Source organism: Falco cherrug, chromosome 2 (genome assembly GCF_023634085.1).
Source record: "Falco cherrug isolate bFalChe1 chromosome 2, bFalChe1.pri, whole genome shotgun sequence".
In the NCBI taxonomy this organism is placed as follows: domain Eukaryota; kingdom Metazoa; phylum Chordata; class Aves; order Falconiformes; family Falconidae; genus Falco; species Falco cherrug.
This window is the reverse complement of record NC_073698.1, coordinates 10,041,725-10,069,529: the sequence shown is the minus strand read 5'-3', so window position 1 is coordinate 10,069,529 and position 27,805 is coordinate 10,041,725. Positions and strand designations below refer to the sequence as shown.

General features: G+C 40.8%; 1 protein-coding gene across 1 annotated transcript in view; it reads right to left on the bottom strand.

The window, feature by feature from the left end:
- The window catches only part of TYR (tyrosinase), a 49,357-nt gene that overhangs the window by 780 nt on the left and 20,772 nt on the right, over window positions 1-27,805 (bottom strand). The window contains exon 4 of the mRNA XM_005434684.3: window positions 9,339-9,520. Coding sequence (XP_005434741.1) covers window positions 9,339-9,520 — 182 coding nt within the window. The remainder of the gene's footprint in view (window positions 1-9,338; window positions 9,521-27,805) is intronic.

Here is a 27,805-nt window from a genome sequence, read left to right as displayed (position 1 = left end):
GGTCCTGCTAGCTCAGCATCCTGTTGGCAACACTAACTGAAGCAGAGAACTAAGAAGAGTTTAAGAGCAGGTCAAGCCTATTACAATCCTTTCACAAAATACTTAACCAGCTTCCAACATTTTGCAGCTCAGGGATTTCCTGAACAAGATGTGGTGTCATTCTATGTAATAGTCATTGGAGGATTTATTTTTTCTCTTTCCACCAGTTTTTCTAGCTGCTCTGAACTTTTATCACAATTTCTTGCAGCAAAGAGATCCCTGCCTTAACTACACATTCAGTGGGAAAAAAACTCCACTTCCTTTCACTAATTTTGAATCTGCCCCCTGCTCATCTCATTTCATAGTTCTTGTGTAGGGAGAGGCAGTAGACAGTGTTCTCTGGTCACTCCCTGCACAATAAATCCTCTTTCTTTGGTGAATCCACGGCAGCTTCTCACTGGTTTGTTAATCAGCTACCTTCTTGCTTTTTGATATGGATGTGTGTGTCTGTGTCTGTTTTTCTCACTATGGTTTAATGAGTTTTAAAAACCCTGCCATACAGGGCACTCAGTTCACAATAGAGGTTGGAAAGTGACCGTTCACAATGCATGCAACAACCTGTTGGCTTGAATTTGAGAAAAGGTAATGCCTGTCCCCTTGGGCCAAGGAGGATTTGTAATCCACATCTCTCAAGTACTAACTATAATTACTATTAGTAGCTGTAATTACTAGTTCTTGGGGGGGGGGAAACATCTTTCTGGGCAACTTCTCTGCCCCCGCCCCCCCCCCCCCCCCCCCCCCCCCCCCGGTGGTTTATTTTTGAATAGTGTTTATGCATCTGGACTGATTCAGATGTACTCAACCATATTTAGTGTGGTATATCCCTACAAAGGCTATAAATGTCTTCCTGCGCTCTTGCATTTTCACTGGTGCACAGAAAAGTAGTCCCATATGCCTTCTTGGATTTTGGTGCTTCTGAGTGTATGCTGTTACATGTACTGTGCTCTGGAAAGATGCTTTTGGTTTGCAGCATCTTTAAGGTTAAGCTATCCTTAGCACTTGATGTCTGAATCACTTTCTGAGATGTAATTCCAATTTAGGCTGTGTTTGGGCTGAATATAGTTTGTGCTTACAAGTCAGCTTCGCTTTGAGGAATGTTTGGTTGCTATTTCTCTGGTCTTTGTTTTGCAGTTTATCCAGCTTTGTATTCTGAGATAGTATTTGCAAGAGTTTGCATGTTCAGCCTTCTGCTTCTGACCTCATTAGACATATAAATGCTGTATAACACTAAGAATTAGAAAAAACTAGGTTCTTGATGTTTCAGAGTGAACTCCACAAACCGCTGGGTATGAGGTACATTATCTTTTCAATATTTCATTTCTCATCTGTCAAATGAGGGCAATACCACTCACTGAATCCTTTGTATTATGACTATAAATTGATATCTCTGCAGGACTCAGCTGCTGCAGTGATCAACACCAAAGAAAAGTGTTAGAGGAAACAACTTTAGGATAGCGTATTAAAAGTGTGCAATAAATCATACATTAGGCTACACATTACTTGACTGAGAAAATGAAAATCAAAAGTAAAAAGGATTGGACATCTGGCTCTTAATGAATGTTGTCTGCACTGTGTAATGAATGAGGTGGGGGTCTGGGGAAAAATAGTGTGCAATTAAGGATAATGCATATGTATAGAGGTGGAGGGTGAATTATGGCTATATGGTTGACTTTAATGCTGGCATTTCTTACCTTTGTGCACATGACTTTGTGACTGCAATGTTTTTTAGATCAACTTTTAAATGTTTGCATAGCAAATGTCTGAATTAGAAATAATCTGGCTATTTAAACTGGAGTATGCATATGATAAAAGAAAATTTTATCTTATAAGAAAAAGATACATAACAGGAACTTGATACTGTTTTAATGTTATGGAAAAGAGAATTATCACAAAGTTCTCTTCTTCACAGAATTTATCTTGGATATGAGGATTTTCTAAGTGATGTCTTAAATTTGTACTTTGTCCTTGAACCATCTCATTCCTCCATCAATATTATTTGGGGGGTCTGAGCTATCTTCTTCCCAGTAGAACATAACATGACTTTGAGATGATGAAATGTCACATTTCACAGCAGGCCTTTTCAGAAGGGATTACTCTATATTATTATACCCCAATTACCAGTCAAACATGCCCTTCTCTTGCTTTCAGCCTCAGTCTGTACAGCTTCTGTAATTAGCTCAAAGCCAAAAGCCACCTCCCGGCATCTACAGTCTGTGTCTTTTTTCCACACAAAAGGCGTTTGGCATCGCTATCCTAAATTTGCCTTGACAACTCTTGGGTGTCAAAGGATGGAGGACCCCAGGACGTGCTTATAATCTGTTAATCTGTGGCTCTAACACAACAGTAAATCTATGACTGGACTGGCTGCTCAGCCCAAATCATGCAACCTTGGATTTCAGGTATACTGTTACCATAATTCTTTAATCTCTAATTGTGCAAGGTCCAAGAGTGCAGCAACTATGTTTGCTAATGACTACCTAGGAAGAGTGTCAAGGAAGTGGTGGTGGTGTTGGGTGTGAGACAGCTACTTTGTGGGAGACATTAGCCAATGCCAATTCCATTCCTTTTACACCACTGTTTAGAGTGAAATGATAATCCTCCCTGAAAGCTGCCATGAACATTGATTAAAACTGCCCCGTTTAGTCAATAGCTTCATGACAAAGCAAGAGGAAGCCAGACCAGGCTGGTGTTTGATACCTTCCCTCCCATTAGTGACTAACCAACTGTATCTTCTCAGCTTGCTCTTTCTGATAGGAAAACAGCAGTGATTAACCTCAGCCATGGCCTTAGCATTCAACTCTTGACATACTCTTTCTTCTCAAAGAGTGTTAGGTCTTGGTAACAGCAACAGATAATTTCTTACTCTTAATACATCAGATCATTCTTTTAAAATGTAATTTAAACATACCAGGCAGTCCATTTTGTGTTGGTTGCTGGATGTCATTGAGAAGGTATGAAACCACAACAGTGTAATTTTAAGGTGAAGCAATGTGTGTCTCCTGTATTTAGGGTAATAACATGGACTTTTCACAATGATTGAAGAAGAAATATGCCATGGACAATCTATTAATGAGCATCCTGAGATCTTCCTTTTGTGCTAACACCAAACTACATTATTAATATAACAGAACCCAAGGATGGAAAAAACCCACATAATATTAAAAAAAAATTTTGAAAGAATATTTCTGTATTTTAGATATTCCTTCTATGTAAACTATAGGGTGGCAAAGTCTTTCCAGGGTTGATCCCACAATTTAGAAGTAAAAATTCTGGCCAACCAAGAAATAAACAAAACAAACTTTCTATCATTTATCTATTGCCATAGCCCCACTGATATGTTTGCAGACTTGCTATTCCATTTGACATGCTTTTCTACCTCTAACATGGGTAGTTAGTGGACATTAGATTTTGAAGCAAACCTTGAGGCAGCACACACATGTCTTATTAGATCAAGCTTGCAAATATTTTCTTATCCTGGTGAGTAAGTTCTGTTTGGTTTCTGCAGTTTCTTGTATGTGCATGGTTCACTGATTGTGTCTCTCTGGGTGGTCAAAGGAAATACCAGTGAGACTTCCACAATCAAATCTACGAAGATGAGCTGGGAGGGATTCAAGTTATGGAGTCCCTCGGTCTGTTTTAAGGCAGGATTATTTGTCTTTTCAGTGATGGGAAGTTCACAGCTCCCACAGGTTTCATCAGTGTCCTCATTATTGCAGCTTGGAAAGTCTTTTGTAATCTTGTCTTCTGACAACAGTAAGAGGAAGTCTGGACAAGTCTGTCAGCCATAGTCCTCTACCTTTGGACTGCAAGAGATGCCATGCAATGGGTGGTAGTGGGTTGTTTATGGTAGAGTTACAGCATCTATCGGTGTAAACTCAAGCTGCTCCCTTTCAGTTCTGTTTTCAGCCCAGGGTGGGTAAATCAGGAAACTACATCCCACCCTTCATCATGTGGTTGTCTCTAGAAACAGTGAGAATCAGACCATTTCTGCATGGCTGACAACAGGTTTTTAATTAATTTTTCAGTGCTGAAGTTGATCAGCCTCTTACTTCTGCATAGTAACATTGCTGTGGAGTCCTGCCCACTCACTGGCAATGACGGAATATCCACAGAGTGGGCTATGTGGCAAAAAATTGATTATTTTGGGGTACTGAGGGGAGATGAATCAAATATTCCTGGGTGTATTTATAAAGCAATGCTGTTTACTTTTTGTTTGACAACCTCAGTTAACACTTGCAATTCATAAGCAGTCTTTCACAGTTTACTTGTATAAATTTCTCAGAAAAGAGGTGAGATTTGACGATAGGATACCTGATATTACCACACTAGGGTGTTAATAACTCATCAAAACATAGTTTCCTACCCCTAAATGGTTCCCAGGAAAAAATAAGAAAAAACAAACAAACAAAAAACCAACCAGTTTTAAAATCCGTATTTCTGTTCCTCCATGAAACATCATTATATAACCATCAAAACACCTGCTCATAATAATATTTTTTCTGAGGAATATATTTTTGCATCCTGTTTTCTTTGGTTTTCTCCTTCTGTTTTAGTCAACCTTAATCTACACCCCCTTACCTCTGCCTGAAGAGTACCAGGGGCCAAAATGCTCTCTTCTCATATTTTATTTAATTCAGAAATGTAAACCACTTCCTAAGTCAGCATTTCTCAATTATTTGAGAATTTAATTAAGAATTAAATTAATTTTAATTTAATTAAATAAAAATCTTAATTTAAAATTAGATTTTTTAATTGCACTATATTATTTAATAGACTTCCTAACAAGACAAGTTAGATGCATTTTGACAAGAAGCACTTTAACTTTTACTTTAAAAGAAACCATGATCTATATCTATCTTGATGATCGTGATTTTATATAATCATCAAAACTCCTGTAAGCAATACATTTTAATAGAAACAGGTGATCATCTGCTATCCCCCATCTGTTTGGGAAAATATACTACGTTCTGTTTTGTAGCACTTTGCACTACAAGTTTTTCCTTCAAAAGCAGAGAAAAAGATAAACACTTCAAGTTCTTCCTGTTCCAGACATTCCAGGGTTTTCTTTAATCCATATAACCCCTGATGGAGACAGCAACTTCAGATTTCAATGTCTGCAAAGAATCACTAACTGAATCTGGTTTGTTATTAGTCATAGGGTAAATGATCAGAATGAATGTGAGGGATGAATAGCAAGCACAGATAGACATCATCCTAAACTGTCATAGGTATTACGATGTTTTCAGCTGCCATGTAACCTCTCTCCTGGGAAACGTGCAAATGGATCTAATTTAATTGTCACGTTTAATTGCCTTCTATTGTCCCAGCATCCACATTTTATTGTTCATGTCACTGTTTTGCCATAGGCTCTTACATGTATAACATCACCCTTTCACATTACGGCCAATAGTGTGTGCTCCTGAGCTGGGAGACTCAGCAGAGTCCCTCCATGCTGGTATCATATTTGCCAGCTGCCATATTTTCTACTTGCCTGGAATGTGATTTTGCAACCAAATTTCTGAAGAGCCAGAAATAGAAATGAGCTGCAGCCTGACTCTGGATCTGAGCTCCCCTCCTGCAACACATGCATGAGCAACCTGGCTTTCTATGTTGTAATCACCATGCTCTTATCCCTTGCTTTGCCCTGAGTGTCCTAATTCCTTAGTTAAGGTGTCCAAAATTTGCAGCCCATGGTTAGAACCCTGAGTTTAGAGCTGCGTAGCCTGCTTTTCAACAAAAACTGTGAATCACCCAGCTACTCAGGTAGTGGTCGCCAAATAGTTCCCAATGAGAGGGGGAGAATTTCTGGGGAAAAGTCAAGGCTGTGTTTGCAAATTTATCTGTTTCCATTTCTGGAAGAAAAAAAGAAATGGAAAAGATTTAGTCCAAGCCCTGAAATGTAAGTGCTTGGGATAGCTCTTGCTGTAGAAAATTGTTTTGACAGCTATTGCTAGGTGGTGCCATTATTCTTCCAAATCTTTTTTATTGATGCTAACAAATGTTCATTTTCAGTAAGCCATATGGGTTGTGGTAGTTTTACAGTTCACGGTTCTCATGTCAAGGAAAGCTGGGTGTCTGCTCCAGTTTCTGCTCACATCAGATCCCCAGTAACTAGACTCTGACATGTGTCTTTGATTCCTGAGGGATGGATTTCCAGGCACACTGTTTGTGACCACTTCTGCTTCAGGGCTGTTGTACATATAAAAATAAATGAAGCTGCAATTAAAATTATATACTGTAGCACACTGATTTACTTTTCAGTGGAATGCAGGGCTCCAGGTATCAGCTTTTCCTCAAGGGAACAGCAATAATATAATTTAGCATTGAAATGCTGTTTTGTCATCAGATTATTCCCGAGTTTTATTTCTTGTAACCAGTGTCGTCATGGTCTATGTAGCCCTGCTTGATCTCTACCAGGTCGCTGGTGCTGTAACTCAGAACTGCTGCCCTTTCTGCTTTCCTCCACCTACTTTCTTTAAAAGCAAACAAGTCAGGTCCTGAGAATGGGATGGAGCCAGGTCTTGTGTGCTCATTCCTCACTATGGCCTATCCTCTTCCTATGCCTTTCCTCTTCCTCCTCATTTGGAAGATCTGCAGAAATGCTGCCTCTTCCGACCACCCACATCTTTACTGCCATGGTTTATGTATTTAAAAAAAAAATATCTGTGACTTTTTCCTATTTGTCTAGAAACTTCTGTCTGCCAGTCACAAACTTTCACTTTTTCTTTGAGTACATGGGAGCCTTCAGGGAGTGTCAGCAGGCTTTCTTGCTTCAGCCCCTCTACCAAAAAGTTTCTGTTTACTCCTATGTTCCTCAGAAGAGGAATCCAGCATTCCTATCTGGAGAAGAGTCTGAGTATAAACAGGAGAGTACCGAGAAAATCCATATCTGCATTTTGAGATTCCAACCACTTTCCATTTGGAACCTGTTCTTCTCTCCAGATAAGGAATAACTTAAACTCTCTTCTCAGTGAGATTAACAAATTGAGCAACATCCGATGATTATCTGGGCTTTCTAAACGAGGTTGAATTTCACTCTTTGTGTTGATCTTTCAAAATAATTAAGGAACTACTTTCCTCATCTTTGTGTTAAAAACATGGGCAGAATTTAATAAGAATTTCATTTTCTGAAGACTTTGTGCTCCTCTGGGAAAAGGGAAGAGACCAGGAAGCAACAGAAGTGAATTGTTGAAGGGTAAATAATTAACCATTTGCTTCCTGTTGCAGTACCAGTTCAGGAATCAGTATTTCTAAAAATCAAGGTATTTGGCACTTCTGAGTGGTATGTTTCTAGGAATAGAAACATATGTTTCTAGTTTAGGAATCTAATGTCTTTCATTAAAAGTATGTATAAATATTTCTAGGCTTGAGCAGGAATGAAATTATGACAACTTAGAATCACATAGTCCTTTAGGTTGGAAAAGACCTCTGAGATCATCAAGTCCAGCTGTTAACCCAGGACTGCCAAGTCCGTTACTAAACCATGTTGCTAAGCACCTCATCTATGTGTTTTTTAAATACCTCCAGGGATGGTGATTCTACCACTTCCCTGGGCAGCCTGTTCCAATGCTTCACCATCCTTTCAGTGAAAAAAAATTTCTTAATGTCCAATCTATAACCTCCCCTGGAGCAGCTTGAGGCTCTTTCCTTTTGTCCTGTCACTAGTTATCTAGAAAAAAAGACCTACGCCCACCTGCCTACTTGAACAAAAAGGCAAAAATGCTACTAATAAGACTAAAATAATAATTTTGAGAATATATTTAGAGCATTTGTTAGATTATTTTCTGTCTGGGGTTGGCCAAGTCATTTATGGTGTGTTAGGAGAAATACTCACTTCTCTTTCTGGGTTATGGTACTAAAATGGCCTTAGACAATTATGCTGGAGAGTTGCAGATTCCTTTCATTACTCATAAAATAGTCAAAATCAAGTTTTCTGAATGACTGTAAATCACAAGCTAGATCTTACATGAGATGTGAACAAACAAGCTAAATGCATGATTAGACAGTTTATCAAGTGTGCAGAAACCATACAACCCTGTTAGTAACAAAGTCTGTCAGAAAAACAGGGATGCCCTGTTTTGATATTGTTTTGATAAAGACAAAAATCAAGCTATGAGAATGTTAGCACTGCTAAAACGCCCCTGGTGCTTTTTGCTATACAGTTATTGGACTTTCAACTTTTAAATGCCTTTTAACTGAAGAGGCATGTTCGCAGAAAGTTTTCTGCCTCAAACAGGAAAAGCAAACATGCCCAGTAACCTACATGTTCAGTGGCCAGTACTTTGCAAGGATAACTGCATCCCACATCCTGGGTAGCTTTTGGCAGCATTGAACATGAGACATGTCTGGTCATCCCAATGGCCCAGTTTTATAACGGATTGGGCCAAAGTTATCTGAGCAATCCTCAGTTCCAGGCAACATTTTATCTTTAGCAGAATTTAACCCTTCCCTTATACATTAAGGAAACTGGTACTACTCAGGGGAAACTATGAGGTCCACTACTATGTGCATGAGACCTGGTTTACCTGAGGTTCACCATCAACTACAGCCCCAAGGGCCTCTGCCCTCCCTGTACCTGAGGATGCCCAAGATGCCCAAGTCAAAACTACCTGTGAACTGCAATACAAGTAGAAACCATTACTAAACAGTTCAAAATTCATTTGCACTGTTTAGTGATGGTTTCTACTTGTATTAATGAATAAATGATTATTAAATTATTATATTATTGTATTAAAGATTAAATTATTAAAGTGTGTTCACACAAATAACCATAGGGCAAGCACAAAGTCAATGGATCACTCTTTTAAGTGCTGCACAGACTTTGTGTTGGCCTCTGATACCACAGTGAATTTTACTCTGGGTATTTAAGGGATCAGATTTAATTTGTAAACCAGAAAGAGAGCTTATCTGCCCTCCTTTAAACTGCGTCCAGAAATCTGAAAATCCTGCTGGTTCCCATTTCTGTTCCACTGTAACAGATGAGCTGGGCAAACGGCAGACTTGAAATGCAGCACTTTTTCTCACCAGTTCTGATCATGAGCTGAGCATTTGGGTCAGATTCTGCTCTTAATAGACTAGGAAAGGTAGCATTGATGTCAGTGACTGAACTTGGTTGGAACTTTTCTAATGTATCATGCTGACTACATCAGACCAGGAAAGTGAAAACAAGCAGTTACAATTTGGGAACAGATTCAGGGAAAAATCTGGAATAAAAGGATTTTTTATTATCTTCTAATTTTATAGGCATATTCCAGGTTGTAGGCAACAAATTTGACAATTACCCAAAATAGGAACGTTACCTGGTTCTTGCAGATAGTCATAGTCATACCCCAGCTCTCTTGAGGGTTTAAAAAATTCTCCGTTTCTGTAAAGGGGGATAAAGGGCACCATGTAATTTTCTCGATTGTGCCCAATGGGTGCGTTGGCTGCTGGGTAAACTTCTAGCATGGGCCTGTGTCTTCTTAACCATTGCTCAAAAATGCTGTAAAAGAAATAGTATGCCAATTAACGGTGGAGTTTGACAGAAATTTTCTCCCTGAACATTAAAAAAAAAGTGTTGATGCTATTTTTTGTGAACCTTGGGGATAGAGTGGCATGTAATGACTTTTGTTTGTGTGCATGTAATGCTTTCCAAATCATTTGGGGTTAGCTACTTCAGTGCTGAGTTCCTGTGCAAGCCTACAAACAGCAAAGACCTGCAGTGCTGCAGAGAGGCTGAATATGCTTTTAAATTCCATAAATGCAATTCACTGTCTCGCTGTGACCTGACTGCAATTTCTGCTCAGTAATTCACATGGCTGTGAGCGATAGAAAGAAAAGGATTAAAGACTTCAATCCTTCCTCGGCACCCTCAGAAGCATTTATAGCTGGTTGTGATTGGTCTTGTTGCCAGCTTCTTAGTCTTGTTCCCCTTCCTCTGTTTTCTTACCAATCATTTTCATGCCTGCATTGAATCATGGCTATACCATGGCTGGTTTGACATCACCATGGGGGTGGACGCCTCTGAGGAAGAAGAGGTAAGCTATATAAGTCCAGAAACTTGACAAAGCAAGTCAGCTGTCAGGAAAGAGTCTTTCTCCAGCCACAGCTTCTTCACTGACCTTGGTGTCTGCATAGTTGTTTAACATATTATCAGTTCTCTCTCCCAGCTGCTGTTGTGCAGCTCTTTTTTTACCCTTTCTTAAATATGTTATCACAGAGGCACTACCAATGTCACTGATGGGCTCAGCTTTGGCCAGCGGTGGGTCTGCCTGGAAGCCTGCTGGAAGAGGCTCCATTCAACATAGGGACAGCGTCTGCTACCTTCTGACCACCCCTGCAGCCCCCTTGCTACCAGAACCTTGCCCCGTAAACCCAATACAAGCTGTTACCCACACCTCTGACCTCAGCTGCCTCTTTCCATATTCTCTGTCAAAGTTTCTCCCTTTAGCTGTCTGTCAGCACAGGGCTGTACGTCTGTTCTGTAACTTGGAGGCAGAAATCTTAAGGGCTGCAGTATGGTAAGAGGTTGTATTGACATTTTCAAATCAACTACCGGATGTGTTTGGAAAGCAAAATTTACAATTTTCCAAAACATTCTCAGTTCTCCCCCTTTGTGCCTGAGCTTTTTCTACTCAACTCTTCACATTCTTTCAGTCCTCCAATCCTTGCCCTGATGCCCTGATCTTTACACAGTGACCATGGCTTGTCAGCAAACACCTGGATGTGCCAGGCTGGAAACAGGGGAGGGAGCAAGATGCTGCAGGGGGAGCAGACGCAGGTATCTTATGCATGAAGAAAGAGGACCCTATGGTCTATCAGATAATATTGGTAAGAGGGGATTATCGGCATCAAGCTCGGGCAGGGATCAGTGGATTCATTTATCAGTTAAGAGGGATGGAACTAGTCTAAAGAGACCTGTAGACTGTACATTAATGGAGGTCTTGGCTCAACAGCTGCTCCTTCCTGACACTGGCCACTGACAGGAGGAAACAGACTTCTCTTCCTTGTTCTGATTAATAACCAGCTGTTCAGGGACTCAAGTTACCTCAGAAACGCAGACCCTAAATGCAAGTACTTAGCAGTATCCAGATATCTGCAGAGTATCCGAGGATTCTGTTGGTAGATTTTTACCTCTTGTCTTTGGGCAGAAATGCTGAGAAACACTCTGCTTACCCCACCAAATTAAATCCCTCTCACACTCATCAAAATAGAGGAAGGACCAAAGCCTTGGTTCTTTTTTTAAGATCAAAAGATTAAATAGATGAAAACATCACTATGTTCATACACTTTGTCGACCCCTTAACAATGCAGATATTAATCTTGATTAAAATCTTCTTTGTGGCTCTCTTCTTCAGTTAATTTCATCAACCCTGTCTAGAAAAATTCCTGTCAGAATAACATTTAGCTGAAGCTTTCAGATAGGTAAATGCAAACAATGATATCAAGACTCCAGCTGCAGTTATTACAAGAAAGTTTGAACAGAAACTGTAATCAGATTACAACTGTGGGGAATGCATAGCCAAATTCAATAATCATTAAAAAAGGCATAGAATATAAAGGAAACGGGGGCATTATTTTATCTTGAGGTGGTGATGGGGGTGCTGGACTTCAATACTTTCCCAGCCTGGCTTTTACCTGTGTCTTGGGCAGGGGACCCTGACTCTCAGTGCCTTGTTTTCCTAGCAGTTGTAGGTGACAGCTGAGATAGCTCTTCTCTGCAGCACAGGACAGATGTTAGAGGTACAGAGATACTTCGGTTATGGGAACATGGTAATATTTCAAGAAGAAGGCAGAAACAGGACTTGGATCAGCTTTTCAAAATCTGGTGATGATCCACACCCAAACATTTGAATGCTTGATCTGAGGTACTTCTTGGGGCCTGAGTTTTAGAAAATGCTGAGCAGCCATGTTCTGAAAATCCGGAGGGCTGATGAGCACAAGGTTCAGAGCTAGAGTTGTCATTTGGCTGAAATAGCTTCATGTAACATGCCCTGAAATGCAGCATCCTCTCTGGGTGACTTAAATGTTGCCATTTCTTAAGCAGTTTCAAGAAGAATCCTTAGGCCAGTAATCTTTCCAGCAGAATGCAAATGCAAAGCATTTCCATGGAAATGAACATATGTACTTTTGGATTCCTTCATTTGCAGTGTGGTTCCCACATTAGATATCAAGCTTTTCGTAGAAGCAGCAGGAGTATTGAATTGTCTGCCCTTGCAGCTGATCTTTAGATTTAGACACAATCGTATGCCTCTAATTACTGATATGATGAGTTGTACTGATGCACAAGATAAATGGCACAATTCACTGAGTTATTTATGAACAGTTGTCTCCTTCAGCCAGCATAAAATCATATAATCTTTACTGAGATCTGTTTCATCTAACATATCTATATGCCACTGCAGAAATCTCAGAAACATCCGTCAAGGTTTAAGAGTCACACTTCCCATTACTCCCTTTAGAATAGCTGGCCCTGTGCACTTATCTTGGCTTTTATTTTTGGACACTTTGAAAGATTATGATCATATTCTGCTTGCTAATAAAGCAATTGGTTGAAGTTTTGTTTATTCTTTCCACTTCAAGGTTTGTTCCCAGCTTGTTCAGTAAGATGAAATCACAACACTAATATTTTCTTGGCAAGATAATGCGTGATGCTTTGTATTTTCATGAAGATCTTCATTTTTTTCTTCTTTTGGCTGAAAAACCTGTCAGATTTAGTATGTCAGTAGTATTATTTACATTGTCAACTATTTGTATTTCTCCTTTTAAAAGGGGGGCACTGCCATTTCCCTGCCTTACTCATATTTTGTAAGAAGTTATGAAAGAAGGAACCTTACCCTTACCTTTCAAGAAAGATTTCCCAGCTGAGTGGAAAAAAAACCCCTCCCAACTGCATCTGGCTGGGGAGAAAATCCACGAAGAAGGTACAACAGCTATACCTTTGCTGTGATGTACAAATAGTTCTTGTTGGGCACCATAAGCCATTTCATATCAGAGAGTTACATTTTATGACTCCCAAGTTGAGGCTGTTAACTCCCTTCATGGAGTTTTAAGGGCAGCTGAAATCCTGAAGTCGCCTATGGCTTTTGCTATCAGCCAGGTAGTGACATTGGCACAGTGCTCTTATTCTTGGGAACTTCTCTTAACTGAAAAGACTTGGGACAAAAAAGGGCATACCTGGAGAAAATAAGCACACATTATTTTGTTTCAGAGTACTGTGACCACTGAATTACACATTGTGGGATACTTTTTTTTTTCCTCAAATAAGGTGCTTTCTCCATTCCTGGCTACCTTTAAGGCAGCATCAAATGTGCTCTCCTTCATGCAGTGCTATCCTTTCCTGTAGGCAAAGAGAACACATCTTAACAGCTATGATGGATCATCTCACAGTTCTTTCGTGTGCCTTGGTCTACAGACACAGTTGCTTTATTTGCTAACAGGCATTTGCTTTCTGTGACAGAGAGAAATCAGTGCTTCCATCATCAGATGTTGATTCACTTAACTGTTTACAGAATTTTTTCTTTTCTTCCCTTAAAAAAAGCTGTGTTGTAAGTTATTTCCTCTTAGTACCTTGAAAATACATCCTTGTTTTCTTGGGGCTGTAGACTTAAAGCTACACGCAGAGAGACAAAATGCTGATGCAATTAGTTGGTCCCTTCGTGGGCTGACAAGGTTCCTGGTAGAAAAGCCAGGTTTGAGGCAGAGCAGCAGACATCAGCTCCATAAATTGTTGGTTATCTGGGCAAGCCACTGCGATCATGTTCTCTTCGTATTAACTTCTGTGTCCTCCCCTGGCCCTGAGAGCCTAACAAAGCAGGAATATGAATTAAAAGACATCTGAAGGGGCTTTTTGTTCCACATTGCCTTCCTTTCTTGACATAATGAGATTAAAGGCAACAAAAAGAGAGCTAAAGACTCAGATTGGGGTTCTGTGATATCCATTCTTCGTGTTTCTTCTATTCAAAAAAAGTACTGAGGAGAAGTTCAGTGAGAGGGAAATCTGTCTGACTCCTACAGCGGTCCGGCTGGTTACTTTCTTCCTCAACATGTAGGCAAAGAGGGCAAGCAGATAATTAGTTATTTGTATAGGTAGGAGTGATATTTTCCAGAGACAGAGACTTTTTTAGCATTGCGATCCCAGCTAGACTGCCGTCATTTGGGAGATGTTGGCACAGCTGAAGAGAACAGATGGGATACGAACATGGTGAAGAAGACAAGGCGGGATAAAGGATAGAAAAAAGCTAATCAAAAGTCATCGGGAATCTGGGATCTAGCAGTAATAAACCATAAATCTTCCAGGGTGGCAACTCTTACCTAGAAGGGTCACAGGCAATTAGGGTTTAAGAAACAGAAATCTAAAATGTGAAAATGAACTAAATGAAACGGAGTTTAGTCTCCTGATAGCCCTAATGCCCTTTGTATTTTTTCAGTGGCAAGCAAAAGTGACTTGGAAGAGGTAGCTTTTATTTAAAGGCCTTGGACAGATCAAAAATTAATTCTATTTAGATTAGAGCAAAGACTGTTTGTATCTGGGAGACTTCTTACTTCACTTGAAGAAATCAGTGCCCAAAGTGCAGTCCCAAGTATGAGGCTAAGGAACCGAGAAAGGTAAGAGAATAACTTGGATTTTGAAAGGTGCCCTGTCTCACATTTAGAACTCAAAGAGGCTTGGTATGTCTATATTGCACTTCCAAGGGAGAAATTATTTTGTAGTGGGTGTATTATTAAAGAAAATAATTAAGGTTTTAGAATGACTAGATTATGATGATCAACAGTCTATGCAAAGACTATTTTTGTGGTAAGAAATGTAATTTTTATATTGTAGAATAGGTTGGGTTTAGACAAATTTGGGCTAAAATAAGGCTCAGTGTTGGTATTTAAATATTGACAAAACTGATCTAAGGACATGATAATATCACTATCAGTTAAACCCTCTGATTCAATCAGATGCTGCATACTTGATGCAGAAATAGCTTAGGCAGGTTATCTGGTCAAAAGGATTCCCAAAAAGTCATAAAGGGAAAGAATATTCTTCTTACATATTTGAGAAATTTTAGAAAGTGTTAGAGGCCCCATTTTACTTTAGACAAAATAGGCACAGGGTAAAAACGACTTGCCTGAGTTCATACTAGACATGCTGTGGTAGAGTGGGACGTCACCTCTGGGGCCTTTTTGTGCCTATCAGACTATGATACTTCTGGAGTTAGGTTATACCATTGCAAAGCTTGGAGTCTCAATTTTATTTAATTTAATTTTTTTTGCTATATATCTGTATACAGATCTCTCTGACTGTTAATGAGCTTAATACTTGTGTGTACCAGCACTGATAGGTCTAAAGGGTTGATAAGTGGTAAAAAGTAATAGATTTCCATCTGGTATGTTGATGCTTTGATAGTTAAAATTTTCACTCAGGGGAAATATAGTTTGCTTTCACAAAGAGTTTTAGTGTGGTAAGGTGCTTTTACAGAGAAAATTAAAGCCATCTGCAAAAGACATGGATATATCACTTCCATTTAATTGCATATAAATAGATTTTAATATTTTCCTTGTTCTGCTCCATACATACCAGATTATACGAAGTGAAATGAAATGAACCTTAGTGGAAAATTAATTTGAAAATAAAATCCTTGGTTTAAAGAGTGGGGGGAAAAAGAAGATTGATTTGAGGATGATTAAAAAAAGGCCACCAATATATATTTCTGAATTCATATTATTCTATGAATAATATATGCAATGGTATTATAGCTAATGAAAGGATGAGTCAAGAAATAAATGAGTTTATGTTGCCAGTGGGAAATACCAGGCAGAGTGTAAGAGCACCACTGAATATAGGCTGGATAACTTCATACTGCTCCAGATAGTGTTGTGTACTCTGAAAGATGCTGCTCACAGGAAAGAAATCTTGAAACCTAAAAAAAGTATAGTAACAAAATAAAAGTAGGCATTTTCTTTATCATTTTGGAAAGCATCTTTCCTAAGAGCCATTTCCCAACAGTGTGCCTCCACAGTTGTAAGCAGAGCTACACTTAAGCAATTACAATGGAAGAGGAGAAACTAGACCTTAAATATCTGTTATTAAAGATCTCCTCATATTGAGCCACCACAGAGACACTGACACATAGTGTACACCTAACTGGCCCTTCAGGAAAATTTCCCTGGAGAAATTTAATCCAGTGTGTTTTACCTTGCAATTAAGGACAGCTGGAGAGAGGGGATGGGGAAAGAAAAGGATTCAGTACCCCTATATGAATTCCTCTGCCACACAACCAGGAACATGAGTGACACTGCAGGTGTCCCCAGTGGGAGGACTGCAGTCCCCTTATGGTGAAGATTTGAGGTCACTCTGGGTCCATACCGCTACAGAGGACACAATCTTGCTTTCCTTCTGCCTCCTACCTTCCTGTCCTCACTTCCCTTGTAAGCATTTGTACAACCATGCCACAACCAAGATTAAGGAACTGCTTTGGTTCAAAAAAACCCCAAAACCAACACATCTCATTTGTTTTCATTTGTTCTGGGATAGCTGAGGTGAAATAAAGTCACGGACCTATTCATTATGCTTCTGCGTGATGGCCAGTACCAGCACAAGGGAGGAACAGAGGTGAGCACCTCTGAGTAGCATTAATTGGTGAGCAGAACTGTTTCTTCTGGTTAACCTATGTGCCTTGTTAAGCTGACTGAAAGCAAGAGTGAAACTGTGCCTTTTGTTTCTCAGTAGCCTCATAAATCCATGCCTCAGCTAAGCCCGCACACCATACTAACGGTTCAGCTACTAAAAGGCAACTTTGTAAGCCACTAATAAATTTATCTCATCCTAATCTGAAGCCATGGACTAGTTTGTGCCAGATTTGACACAGAGACTTTCATTCTACAGTTGTGAGACTGAGGCTAGATTAGACTGACCATGGCAGAAGGAAAACAGAACATTGATGCTTAGAGGTCATTTATACAATTTGTTTCAGTATCATGAGATCTGACATTGTGTAGAAGAAATCTGGCAAGGAACATGTATTTGAATTTGGAAGTAAAGGGAAAAGGAAACAAATTGAGGGAAGCTGAAATGCTAGTCCAAGGACTGTGATTACACAGTAGTCATCACTTTAAAAGTTGGCACTAGGTAGCCGGTATTACAAAGTCACCTCAGGTAATTCCCATCCCAAGCATTTGGGAGAAACATCGGTGCTTTAGCCCTGGAAGAGCTGCTGATGCTGAGGTTGTAAAGTCAAGGCACTGTACTGTTTGCCAATGTATGCGGTTATATTGCAGTGTCCTTTTGCTTTTTCTTCGTGTTTTAAGTTGGCTAAAGACACTACAGAGACTCTCAGGAAAGTTGTAAACAAATCACACTGGTCATAATGCAAGTGTCTGATTAAAAATTAAGACGCTGCCCTCAATTACTGTGAGAAACCCATCCAAGGTCTCTGAGGCTATGTCTCCCTGACTTTGAATCACTGCTGCATACTGCCCTGGGTTCCAGTTCTCACTCTGTGTCTGGCCTCAGGAGCTGGGGAACATCCAGCCTTCCACCATCAATTTGAAGCACGCAGCAAGCATCCTTGGGCACAGTGCCTCTTCCACAAACCCTTGCAGTACCACTGTCAAATTACTTCCCTGCCAGTTCCCCAGACCAGCTGCCAGAGAGACATGTTTGTGCATGTGTGTCTGCTTGTGAGTGAGGCAACTGGGAGATCAGGGGATCCAGGGGCAGTTAATGGGTAGACTGGGTGTCTAAGGCCAGCTACTAGGGAATCTAGACTGTGTATGTATATATCTGCATATATGTATGCCTATTTTCCATAACAGGCTTTCATCCTGGTCATCTGAAGAAGGCAAGAGGATGAAGTTGTTAGTGCTGCTGGAATTTGTGTGAGTGCTGTATTTCTTATGTTGATCTGTGTAGCTGATCAAGCACATACACATATATAACTACTCTGTGTGTATACATCTACAGGGAATACATGCTCAACCTCACTACTGGTTGGACCCAAGAATGCAGAGCTATGGCAGTTTGGGCTTCTAGATTTGTCAACCCCTAACACTTTAAACACAGGCTTGAACAAAACAGACAAAAAAAAAGACATGTTTTTAGCCCAGTGGAGCTGTTCCTCTTTATAGTGTTGTGCTTCTGATTTTTTTCTTGAAGCATATATTCCCATATAGATCAATCATATGTCTGTGAAATATGAAAATTCATTTTCAGGAAAGATCTGGCCTACTGTATTGTTTCCTTTTGCTCCAACTCCCTTTGGTTACTTCTGAAGCAAAGTTTGTTTGTTTTAGTGGACCACGGTGGAATAGACCACCTGCAACACTGAGGGGCAACGTGCAGATAACATGAAGCTCTTTACGTATCCAGCCAGATTGATATTGGCTGCAGGCTGCCTCCTAAAGGACCGTTCTCTGGATAAGGCGTAACAACGTGCACAATACTGACACCTTCCCACCCGTTACAAAGTACCACCAGAGCTGGGGAGCCATGTGGTGCCTGAGGATCTTGGCACTGCTCTGCTTTCCCATCCCACTACAGACATCTGTACTTCCTTCCATCTCCTTTGTTCTCATTTATGGCACTGCACAAACTGGGACTGTAAAACCAATTTGAGTATCCATAGCCATTTGGAGAAGATGCAGCTGGATCTCTCATTGCTGCTTAACATGCTCATTTGGGTGCAGAGGGCTACATAGCTTCCAGTCATTGTTCCAATAACGTAGTGCTCCAAGTGTTTCTCTTCTAGAATAACAAAGGCAGCAGCTCCTCAAGCCTCTGTTGGGAGAAAACAGCTGCTCAGGCGTCCTAGTCCTGCAGAGGATTCAGATAAAACAACCCTGAGGAGACACTGCTGCTGGTGGTGTAGACCTAAATGCTGCTCCTCTCTCAGAGAGAGCTGCGGAAGTCCTGTGTTTCTATTCCACATTTGCTGTGCCGATTTCTTGGAGTCACATTGCAAAATGCCTAACTCTTCCCAGGAAACCCATATAGCTACCTGGGGCTTCACCCCATTGCATATAAGTCTGGGGCATGGCTCCGGTACCACAAAGCCTAACATGCTGGGCACTTTCCCAGTCGATGAACCTCACAGAAATATTCTTATTTTCTGCCTTCTCAGAAAATTAGGTAGAATGAACCAACAAGTGCTGAGACCAGCTTACATTTGATCAGTTGCTGATGGATTACAACATAAAGAGCTTTATTCCTACTGGAGAGGGAGATAATGGATAAGCTGAGCATGACACATTGCTCACGATGCTAGAGGCAGGAGCCGTGTGTTGGAAATAGTGTAGGAATCTGCAGAGGAATGTCAGTATTCTCTAGTGCAGGACTAGGTAATGCCTCATTGTAACCCTGTTATTGACAAAGCAAGCGAACTCCTGCAGAAGCTTATTCTCCACCTCTGCTGGAAAGAAACTAGGAGTTTAGGTGAGGCTTACCTGGACTGAGATTCGGTCAGATACTGGATCTAAACTCTATCACTTTTCTTAGTGAAGCCAGACTCTGTTTTACACCAATGAAAGTCGGCAGTGACTCTTCTTGAGTGGAGAAGAGAAATTCTTATTCCTTAAAATAGCTGTCATCATGTGTATTGTTTCACCTCTTGCTGTCAAACTAGGGCAATGTTTGGCTAGAAACATTTGTTTCTCATTCAGATTTAGGTCTCCAATTGTGTCCAACACTGCAAAACCTGAGATATAGAAAATACACGATGCTGTCCTGTGTGCTTTGTAAATAAGGAAATATAAATGCAACTATGTGTTGCATGGGAAGAAATAAGTTAACATTTTCTGGAATGTATATCCCATGTTAACTTTCTCGGGTTCATCTTTGCCATGGTTTGCAGCTACAGAAAAACATCACTTGAAGTAAGCGATAGTACAAATGCCAGCTGCTCCAAAGTTTAATAACTAATTTCCCCTGAAGACAAAGATAACAAGCAGATTAAAATGGACTGCTGTGGAGGTAGCTGGACTGACTCTATGTAACTCACTCCTGTGCTCTGTAATTCAATTCTTTTGAGACTGAAAGATTGTCGTTATTGAAGTTCACAAGGGCATGTAATATATAAATCACATCTACGGTAGCAAAGTGATAATTTCTTTTGATGAATAGAAGGTAGCTACATGTGGGTGAGAAAAGTACCATGTTTTCCTGTGATTTTTTACAATTTGAACAGTTACATCAGCTATTATTGCAGAAGAGCTGCAGGAAGGAAATTCAACACTGTGCTAGCTGTCTGCATCAGAGCTTGTCTTGATCGCTGTGTCACAGAGAGCTTTCTCCTCCTCCAGCATTAAGAGACTAGGTGAAGACTAACCATGTGGTTCTTGCAAAGTTTCAGGACAAAGTAACCTTTCCTTTTTAAAAAAAATACTAATTGCTTGCATAATATGTAGTGTACAAAGTGATCCATTCTGTAACTGCGTTGGCTGAACTAAAATCTTGCAGTAAGAGTGATATGAAACATGCACTTTAAATGGAACTATTTGAACTAAACCTCCTATATTACTGATTTTTGAGAGCAGAATGGGTCATTACAAACATCTAGCCTAAAGAATACATGGTGGGTGAGATGGCCAGCTACTGTATTTCACATGTAATCCAGAAGATGTCTGTTTAACCTTCTTGTTGCTGTTCCCGTCAATCAAGGTGATCAGCAGCACTATAGATTTTATGTATGGTTAATTGATAAAAAAGAACATTTATCTTCAGAGCCTGTTCATTGTCCTTATTTCTGCCACTGATCCTGTATGGTGTATTTTTGGATTGCCAGAGGACTTATTTAAGAGAGTGGGTTACTTTAGACCCATATGCAACCTCAAGTGTACTATATAGACTCAGCCCCTGTCTGTCCAATGGGCAAAGCAGGGAGGTCTTCTGGAGGAGGGTTGCTCTAAACCTATACTCCTTTGCTTTGGCTTCTGGCCACCACTCTAGCCATGGTATAGGCTAGACAGACCTGTGGTGTGACCCTCCGGAGCTGTTCCTACCTTTCTTTGGGTGCTTTGCAATTGCAGTAGCAGGAATTGCCCAGGCTTACTGAAATAGATGTTGGAGTCCAGCTCCAGTATCTTGGTGTATGATTTGCCTTTCAGCCCCAGACACAGGGATATCAAATGAGAGATACTGGGGATCTGTGTTTCTCGGCAACACCCCACTTACACTCTGTTTTCCGTGGATATATTTATGTGGTATTTTGCAGTAGATGTGAACTCACTCTACCCACATACTGAGCCCACTTCGAGTGAGTCAGCTCCATCAAACAAGCTGAGTAGCTCTGGTTAACATGCTACTAAGACTGAGAGGTTAAGAGGAGAAGGTTAGAAACTCTGGTTCAGGGCCAACTGAGGGCTTGTGGTAACAGAGGGAGTGTGTGTCCTCCTGCACTTTTGTAGACACCCCTAATGGGAAGCAAAATTAAAATGAATCCTTCCCTGCTTTCATTTCTAAAATTTTCTGTGCTTGAGTTTCCCACCCCTTCAGTACTGATCTGCTCTGTACCTCATGCTTGTTGTAGGAGTTTGCATGTGCCCATAAAGCTTGTGACCAAAGTAATTCTTGACCACCCTCATATGAAGCGCTCTGCTGGAAAGCAGTTTTCTTCCTCTATTGCCCCTCCTGGTAAAACAGCTGGTTTCTGTGACATGGTGGCTTCCAGCATAGCAGCTGCTGGTAATGTGGTGATTTTGTTAAGCATCAGAGAAGGGTGAGAGCTGGAGCCTGCTGGTGGGATGTGGGTGTGTATGCTGATCAGGGCTCTCTTCCCAGTAGGAGTCATGTAATACACTCAAGACAGGGAGAAGAGGCAACTGCCACCCAGGATGCATTCCAAAAATGTAATTAATTGCCCCAGCAGCTTGGGAGGTGGGGACGTAACTTTTCCAGGCCCGGTGTTGTTACACATACAAGTAATGGGTCGTACACCTTAAGCATTACACGTATTGTGGCTGCTGGCATTATGGTAATTTCTGAACTTGAGTTTAAACAAACCCTCTGTGCCAAGTGTTATACAGAGATATAAAGAAATCTTTTGAGCGGACTCATCTGATCAAGAGACAGAAGTGTGCCTCAGCAGAGATACTTGCATCTGAGCTGGTCACTAGACTGTAACTGACTACATTCTTACTGACTATACGTGGGGCTCAAAAGGAGATGTGTGCAATGCAGTTCAAGAAAAGCACAGCTTAAACAAAGCTGAAGGTGGGGTTCCTTCGAGGGAGAAGCCGGCAGCTCCACCGGCTGTGGCTCTGATGCAGGGCTACGTGGAGTCAGGTAGCCAGGTGTGAGCAGGTCATCAGCTGCAGTGCTGATGCCCTCACTCACCCAGGTGCCATGGGACAGGGGAGCTCTCTGCGAGGGGAGGACCAGGGTAATCTCCTACACAGTGTGCCGCTCTACTCATCGCACTACAGACAAAATGGTTTATCAGGACTTCTTTGGATATTGTGCTGCTGCTCCACAATGATCACATTTAAGTGCTTCTCCGGCTGTCCTTGGCTTCCTGCTGCCATCCCTGTCTGCCTCTGAAGTGTTTTTTCCCCTCCTTATCCATATTGCATGTGTTCAACATATGCGTACAGTCCCACTGAAACCATCCAGCTCCCACTGATTCCATCCCACCACTCCAATGTCTGCCACACCATGAACTCAGTTCTTTTTTTTTTTTTTCTTCCTGCAATAACACTTTATAATCCAGACGTTTAATTCTAAAAGGCAACCTAGAGGTTATGAACATGTATCCTGAGTAAGAAATGAGTGTAACACCCACCAGCTTCAATGAGATTTCACCCAGCTGTCAGATATCAAAGGATATATCAAGAAAGTGCAAAAGCTTTTAGGAGGTAAGGTAGTATTTGGGAGCATTAGGGGCTGTCCTGCCAAACACCATCTCAGCTCTATTCTGGAAATGGTGCAAAACATCCCTAGGTCAGGAGGAAATTCCAGGGGCTTCGCTCATAAAAGCTGTACTTGCTTACCCCTGGGCACAGCAGTAGCTCAGTGATGTCCATGGTTTCACTGAGTGGAAGAACTTTAACTGTGTTTCACCTTTGTACCAGGGGCAATTGTGGAGGTGACTTTACCTCACCTGCTGCCTTTACACAGGTGTTTGGGAGGATACAGTGCTGGGCACAGACTGTAAGATCCTGAGCTGACACAATACAGAATTACTGTGGGTTATACTCTTACTGTGGGAGGAGGTATATTGCTAATTGCAACCTCCTGAACTACCTTTGTCTAACAGATTTCATGTGGCTCCAAGCCATAGTGCATTCAGCTCCAGAAAAATATAGCTTTTAGGCTGTGTCATCATTTTTTTGCAAACAGAAAGCAGTAAGAGTCTTGCTGTGCCCATATCAAGGAAGAAAATTAATCATGCACTTAATGTTTTTGCAGCGATTCCTCCATTTTTACACCGCTTTATTATTACTTGATATATCATTTTATTACAATCTGCATCTCAGCTGTGTTTAAGTCACTTGTTTTGTTGTCTCTAAGTTTCCATACACCAAATGTGGAAAATAATTCCTTGGCCTCATGCTTTCTCTGTGTTTTCTCCCATTGGAGACAGTGCAGGATAAGGAATGACTGTTATTTCATGTATTAAACAAGTCTGGAAACCTAGTATTGCCTTACAAGAATTTATAATGTTTCTTTTTGAATATTTTCTCTCCAAATGTTCCAAATTCTTGAAGCAAATAGTTCTTAACTGCTAAAAAAAGTTCTTGTTTCCTGTCAACATTTCAAAACAAGAGAACAACTTGGTTTTTCTCGTGCCATTTTTTGGTTTAAAAAAACTGAGATGACATTTAAAGAGAAAATGAAAATGTTCTGTTTCAAAAACAGAGTAAAAATAAGAAGCTTTTATTTTGACATCTCCTGGGAGTGAAAATCAAATTTCCTCTTGTTAAAGTATTTTCCAACAAAATCATTTTTGACATAATGTTAAGGGTGGGGGTTTTTTTGTTTGGTTTTTTGTTTGGGGTTTTTTTTTTTTTTGAGTAAAAGAAGGGACTGGCATGAAAGTGAGTATATGAGGTCCACAGGTACTGAAAGTGTCCATACAGTTGGCTTAGAGAATGGGACATTGGTGGCATGAAAATTAGGATGTGTAGATTTTGGGTTCTAATATATTCTTTAACAGATTGCTCCATACATGTTTTCCAATTTAACACTTTACTGATAAGCAATGTGATAAAGAACATTTTATTGTTAGATCTTCAGATAAGCCAGAGTCTGGCATTTCCTAAAGCTCCCAGCTCCATCCTGCCACTGAAGCAGAAGAGGTTATTTTAGCATCCTGCAGAGGAGTCCATGGCAGCTGATGTTGCTGAACAGCATGAAGACATTTGCCTTGATTAGGCAGAATCTGTGACATTTTCACTGGGCTCTGAAGCTGATGCGTAGGAGAGTTTCTTCTGCACCTGCTTGGAAGTATGCATGTATGTAAAGTATCTGTAAATGAGTGTCTCCATTCCCTATGTGGCTTTATGCTTGATTTGGATTACTTTTAGCAGAGTGCATGTACACACACACAAATACACATGCACACATCCCCAGCCCTGGAGGTTTTGTCTCTTTGCTGCAAGAATTTAGTCCTGTGTGATAGCAAGCAAAAGAGTAACTGAAGCAACAAGATCAGCGTAGGGTTGTCTGACTGTCTGATGCTGTTGGCATGTCAGATGATTGTAAGTAAAGCAGTTGCTATCACCTGTGGCTTTAATATCTAAGACTCACAGTCAGAGGCTAAGAATATGACAAGCACTGCACAGACCAGCACAATTAGGCAATCCCTTAATGCCAGAGATTATAATATACGCACAGGACAAGGGACAACAGATAGATACAAACAGATGGGAAGAGAACTAGGCAAACATATAGTGGGATGGCAATAGTCCACCCACTAAGTGAAGGTTTCGGTTTACTGTTTTTTGTAAGTGTCATGTTGAAGGGAAGAACAGTGACTGAATCTGTGGATGTGTAGGGTGAACAATGCCCAGCTAGGAGGGGTATGGAGGGACTTGTGTGAATGCCAAACAGATGTACGATAGAGATACATATAATGAACTTATTGGAGGGGTGAGTGAGTTCCTTGATAATGAATAAGGAATGACTTGGGGATGGGCAGTGAACAGCCTTGAAAACAGAGACCAGCAGTTCATCTGATGTGACAGAGAACAAAGGAATTGGAGGAGGGTATGAACAGAGAGGAATACCTGGGCAGAGCATTGGGTTAATGGAATGACAGTTGCAGCACTATTCTGAGCTGTGTGGTTCTCATGAAGGCTGGAGAAAAAGGTCCTGTAGTGGTGACATCACCACAACTGACAACCTGGCTCTAGCTGTACACGTATTCTAACAAGACCAGACTTTAGAAATGCAAGAGATTGAAATCCTACACCCTATGGTATGTCTCTAGAAAATTGGTTCTAAATTAGAATCACAGAATCAACGAACTGTTTAGGTTGGAAAAGACCTTAAGATCATTGAGTCCAGCCATTAACCCAGGACTGCCAAGTCCAGCACTAAACCATGTCCCTAAGCACCACAGCTACATGTATTTTAAATACCTCCAGGGATGGTGACTCAACCACTTCCCTCAACAGCCTCTTCCAATTCTTGACAACACTTTCAGGGAAGAAATTTTTCCTAATATCCAATCTAAATCTCCCCTGGTGCAACTTGAAGCCATTTCTTCTTGTCCTATCCCTTGTCACTGGGAGAAGAGACTGACCCCCACCTGTCTACAGCCTCCTGTCAGGCAGCTGTAGAGAGCAATAAGGTCCCCCCTCAGCCTCCTCCTCTCCAGGCTGAACACCCCCAGTTCCCTCAGCTGCTCCTCATCCTGTACAGGTATAATGTAGTATGGAGATATTTAATGGCAGCTTATTTTCCTGACTGCTATTTAGTTTTTCTTGCAGTTTGCAAGGGGAATTGTTGGAGTGCGATGTGGAAGTCAAAAAGAGGAGATGTACAGAAGAAATAAGAAGAAAGATGGAAGAAACATTCAAGGGACAGAAGTGCAGGGAGAACAGATGAAGGCACTATGAGGTTATGGGCATGGAGGGTCTGAAAGAGTCAGGACAGAGGAAGGAGTTCCTTTTCAAAGCACAGAAAACACCCTAGTGAGTTCAAGTGGGATTGTGGGCCCTTGTTTTCACTGCTTGTGCAGCTGCTCCTTCCAGCTTGAGTGGGTTGACTCCTCCCTTGTTATTCCCTTGTGCTGACTGTAGAGCATATCTGAATAGCAAAGAGATTTGCAATTAAAAGAAATACTTCAGAGAGCTAAAAAAGCTCTCATATTTGCTGAATGTGTATTTTGTTGCATAATTCTTTTTTTTTTGAGCCACTCAATTAGTAATTAATAATTTTCAAGTGTGGTCACCTGCTTTTACCAAACACCGAGGTCTTCTAGCTAGCAAGTAAGAAGGCAAGGAGCCTGATTTATCATTGCTAAGAAAGTTGTTGCCTCGGTACTTTCATACTTCTGCACTGCTGAAAGGAAATTACCTTAAAAAAACCAAAACCAAAAACAAAAAACATTTGTAAGCAAATGCTTTGCTTTTCACCTGAAAAATCTCAACTGTACTGCTGCTCTGTCCATCCTTTCCCCATTTTGTGCATCAGCCCCAGGAGGAAAAGCTGGGGATAACAGATCGGAGGCTGACTGTTGCTTGGTTTGGAAAGCAGTTCCTAACATTTGGCTCACACCTGTCAGCAAACTCCGTATACACTTGTTTATCCTCCTCTGTACCATATGTTTCTATGTAAAATCAGTTCCAATGATCTATTGCCTTACTTCTATCACTCCTATTATGGTCGTAACTGAGCATTTGACAGTCGTTAATGCATTTACCCTGACAGTGTCCGTGTTACGTAGGCATCTAATATCACCCACTTTACAGATGGGTTAGCTGAAGCTCAGATCAACAGCTCCTCAGAAGTCTTGTTGAAATCAACGGGAAGGAAACACATCTCCAGGAGGTGTGCATTTGGGAGAGCAAACTACATGCTCTGTTTCACCCAAGGAATTAGCAGTGGAGTGAGGCGTCCCTCTTTTGGGTCTTCCTTGGATGCTCAAAGCACTGGACCATTCTTGGTTTCATGACACACAGCTGTTCCCTGCCTTTGCAAGAACCAGCAGACCTGTGGTGCTTGTGTCCAGTCTTTTTACAGCCTTTGCCAGTAAACCCCTGTCTCACAACCCTCCGTGTCTTCTGCCAAGGCCTGGAAGAGATGCTGTCCTTGCAGAAAATGTAGTTAAAAAGTTAGTTTAAAGCCCTTTGGCCCAAGATAGTGATAGCAATCAGCTCAAAAGTGTTCTGCTCAAATGAGAAAAGTTGATAAGGACCAAAAAAAATTATAATAAAAAAAAGTGTTTCTGCTGCTGTGGAGACTGTTTCTCCTGTTTCCTCTATTCTTTGTGTTCTTGCTTGCCTCAGAAAAGAACTTCTCAGCCCTTCAGATTTAAAGTCTATGTAGGAGAGGAACAGGGTTTTTTTAAATGTACTGTATGTACCTATCAGTCACTTATTAATTATAACTAAAAGCATGATTAATCTGTCATGGATAAGGCTGCTAAGTAACCCTGATCATGCTAATGCATTTCTGTCACTTATACAAAAGGCAGCATTATCATCAGTTTTTACATCTGTGTGTACTAAAGCCCATACACACAGCAGCTGCAGAGCACTGGCAATATCCTTTCTGCCAACAGATGGGATGAGGTTGCATCATGGATATCTGTATTGCCCCCACAGTGCCTGTGCAGTGATTTATTTCCACAACAGTAGTAGG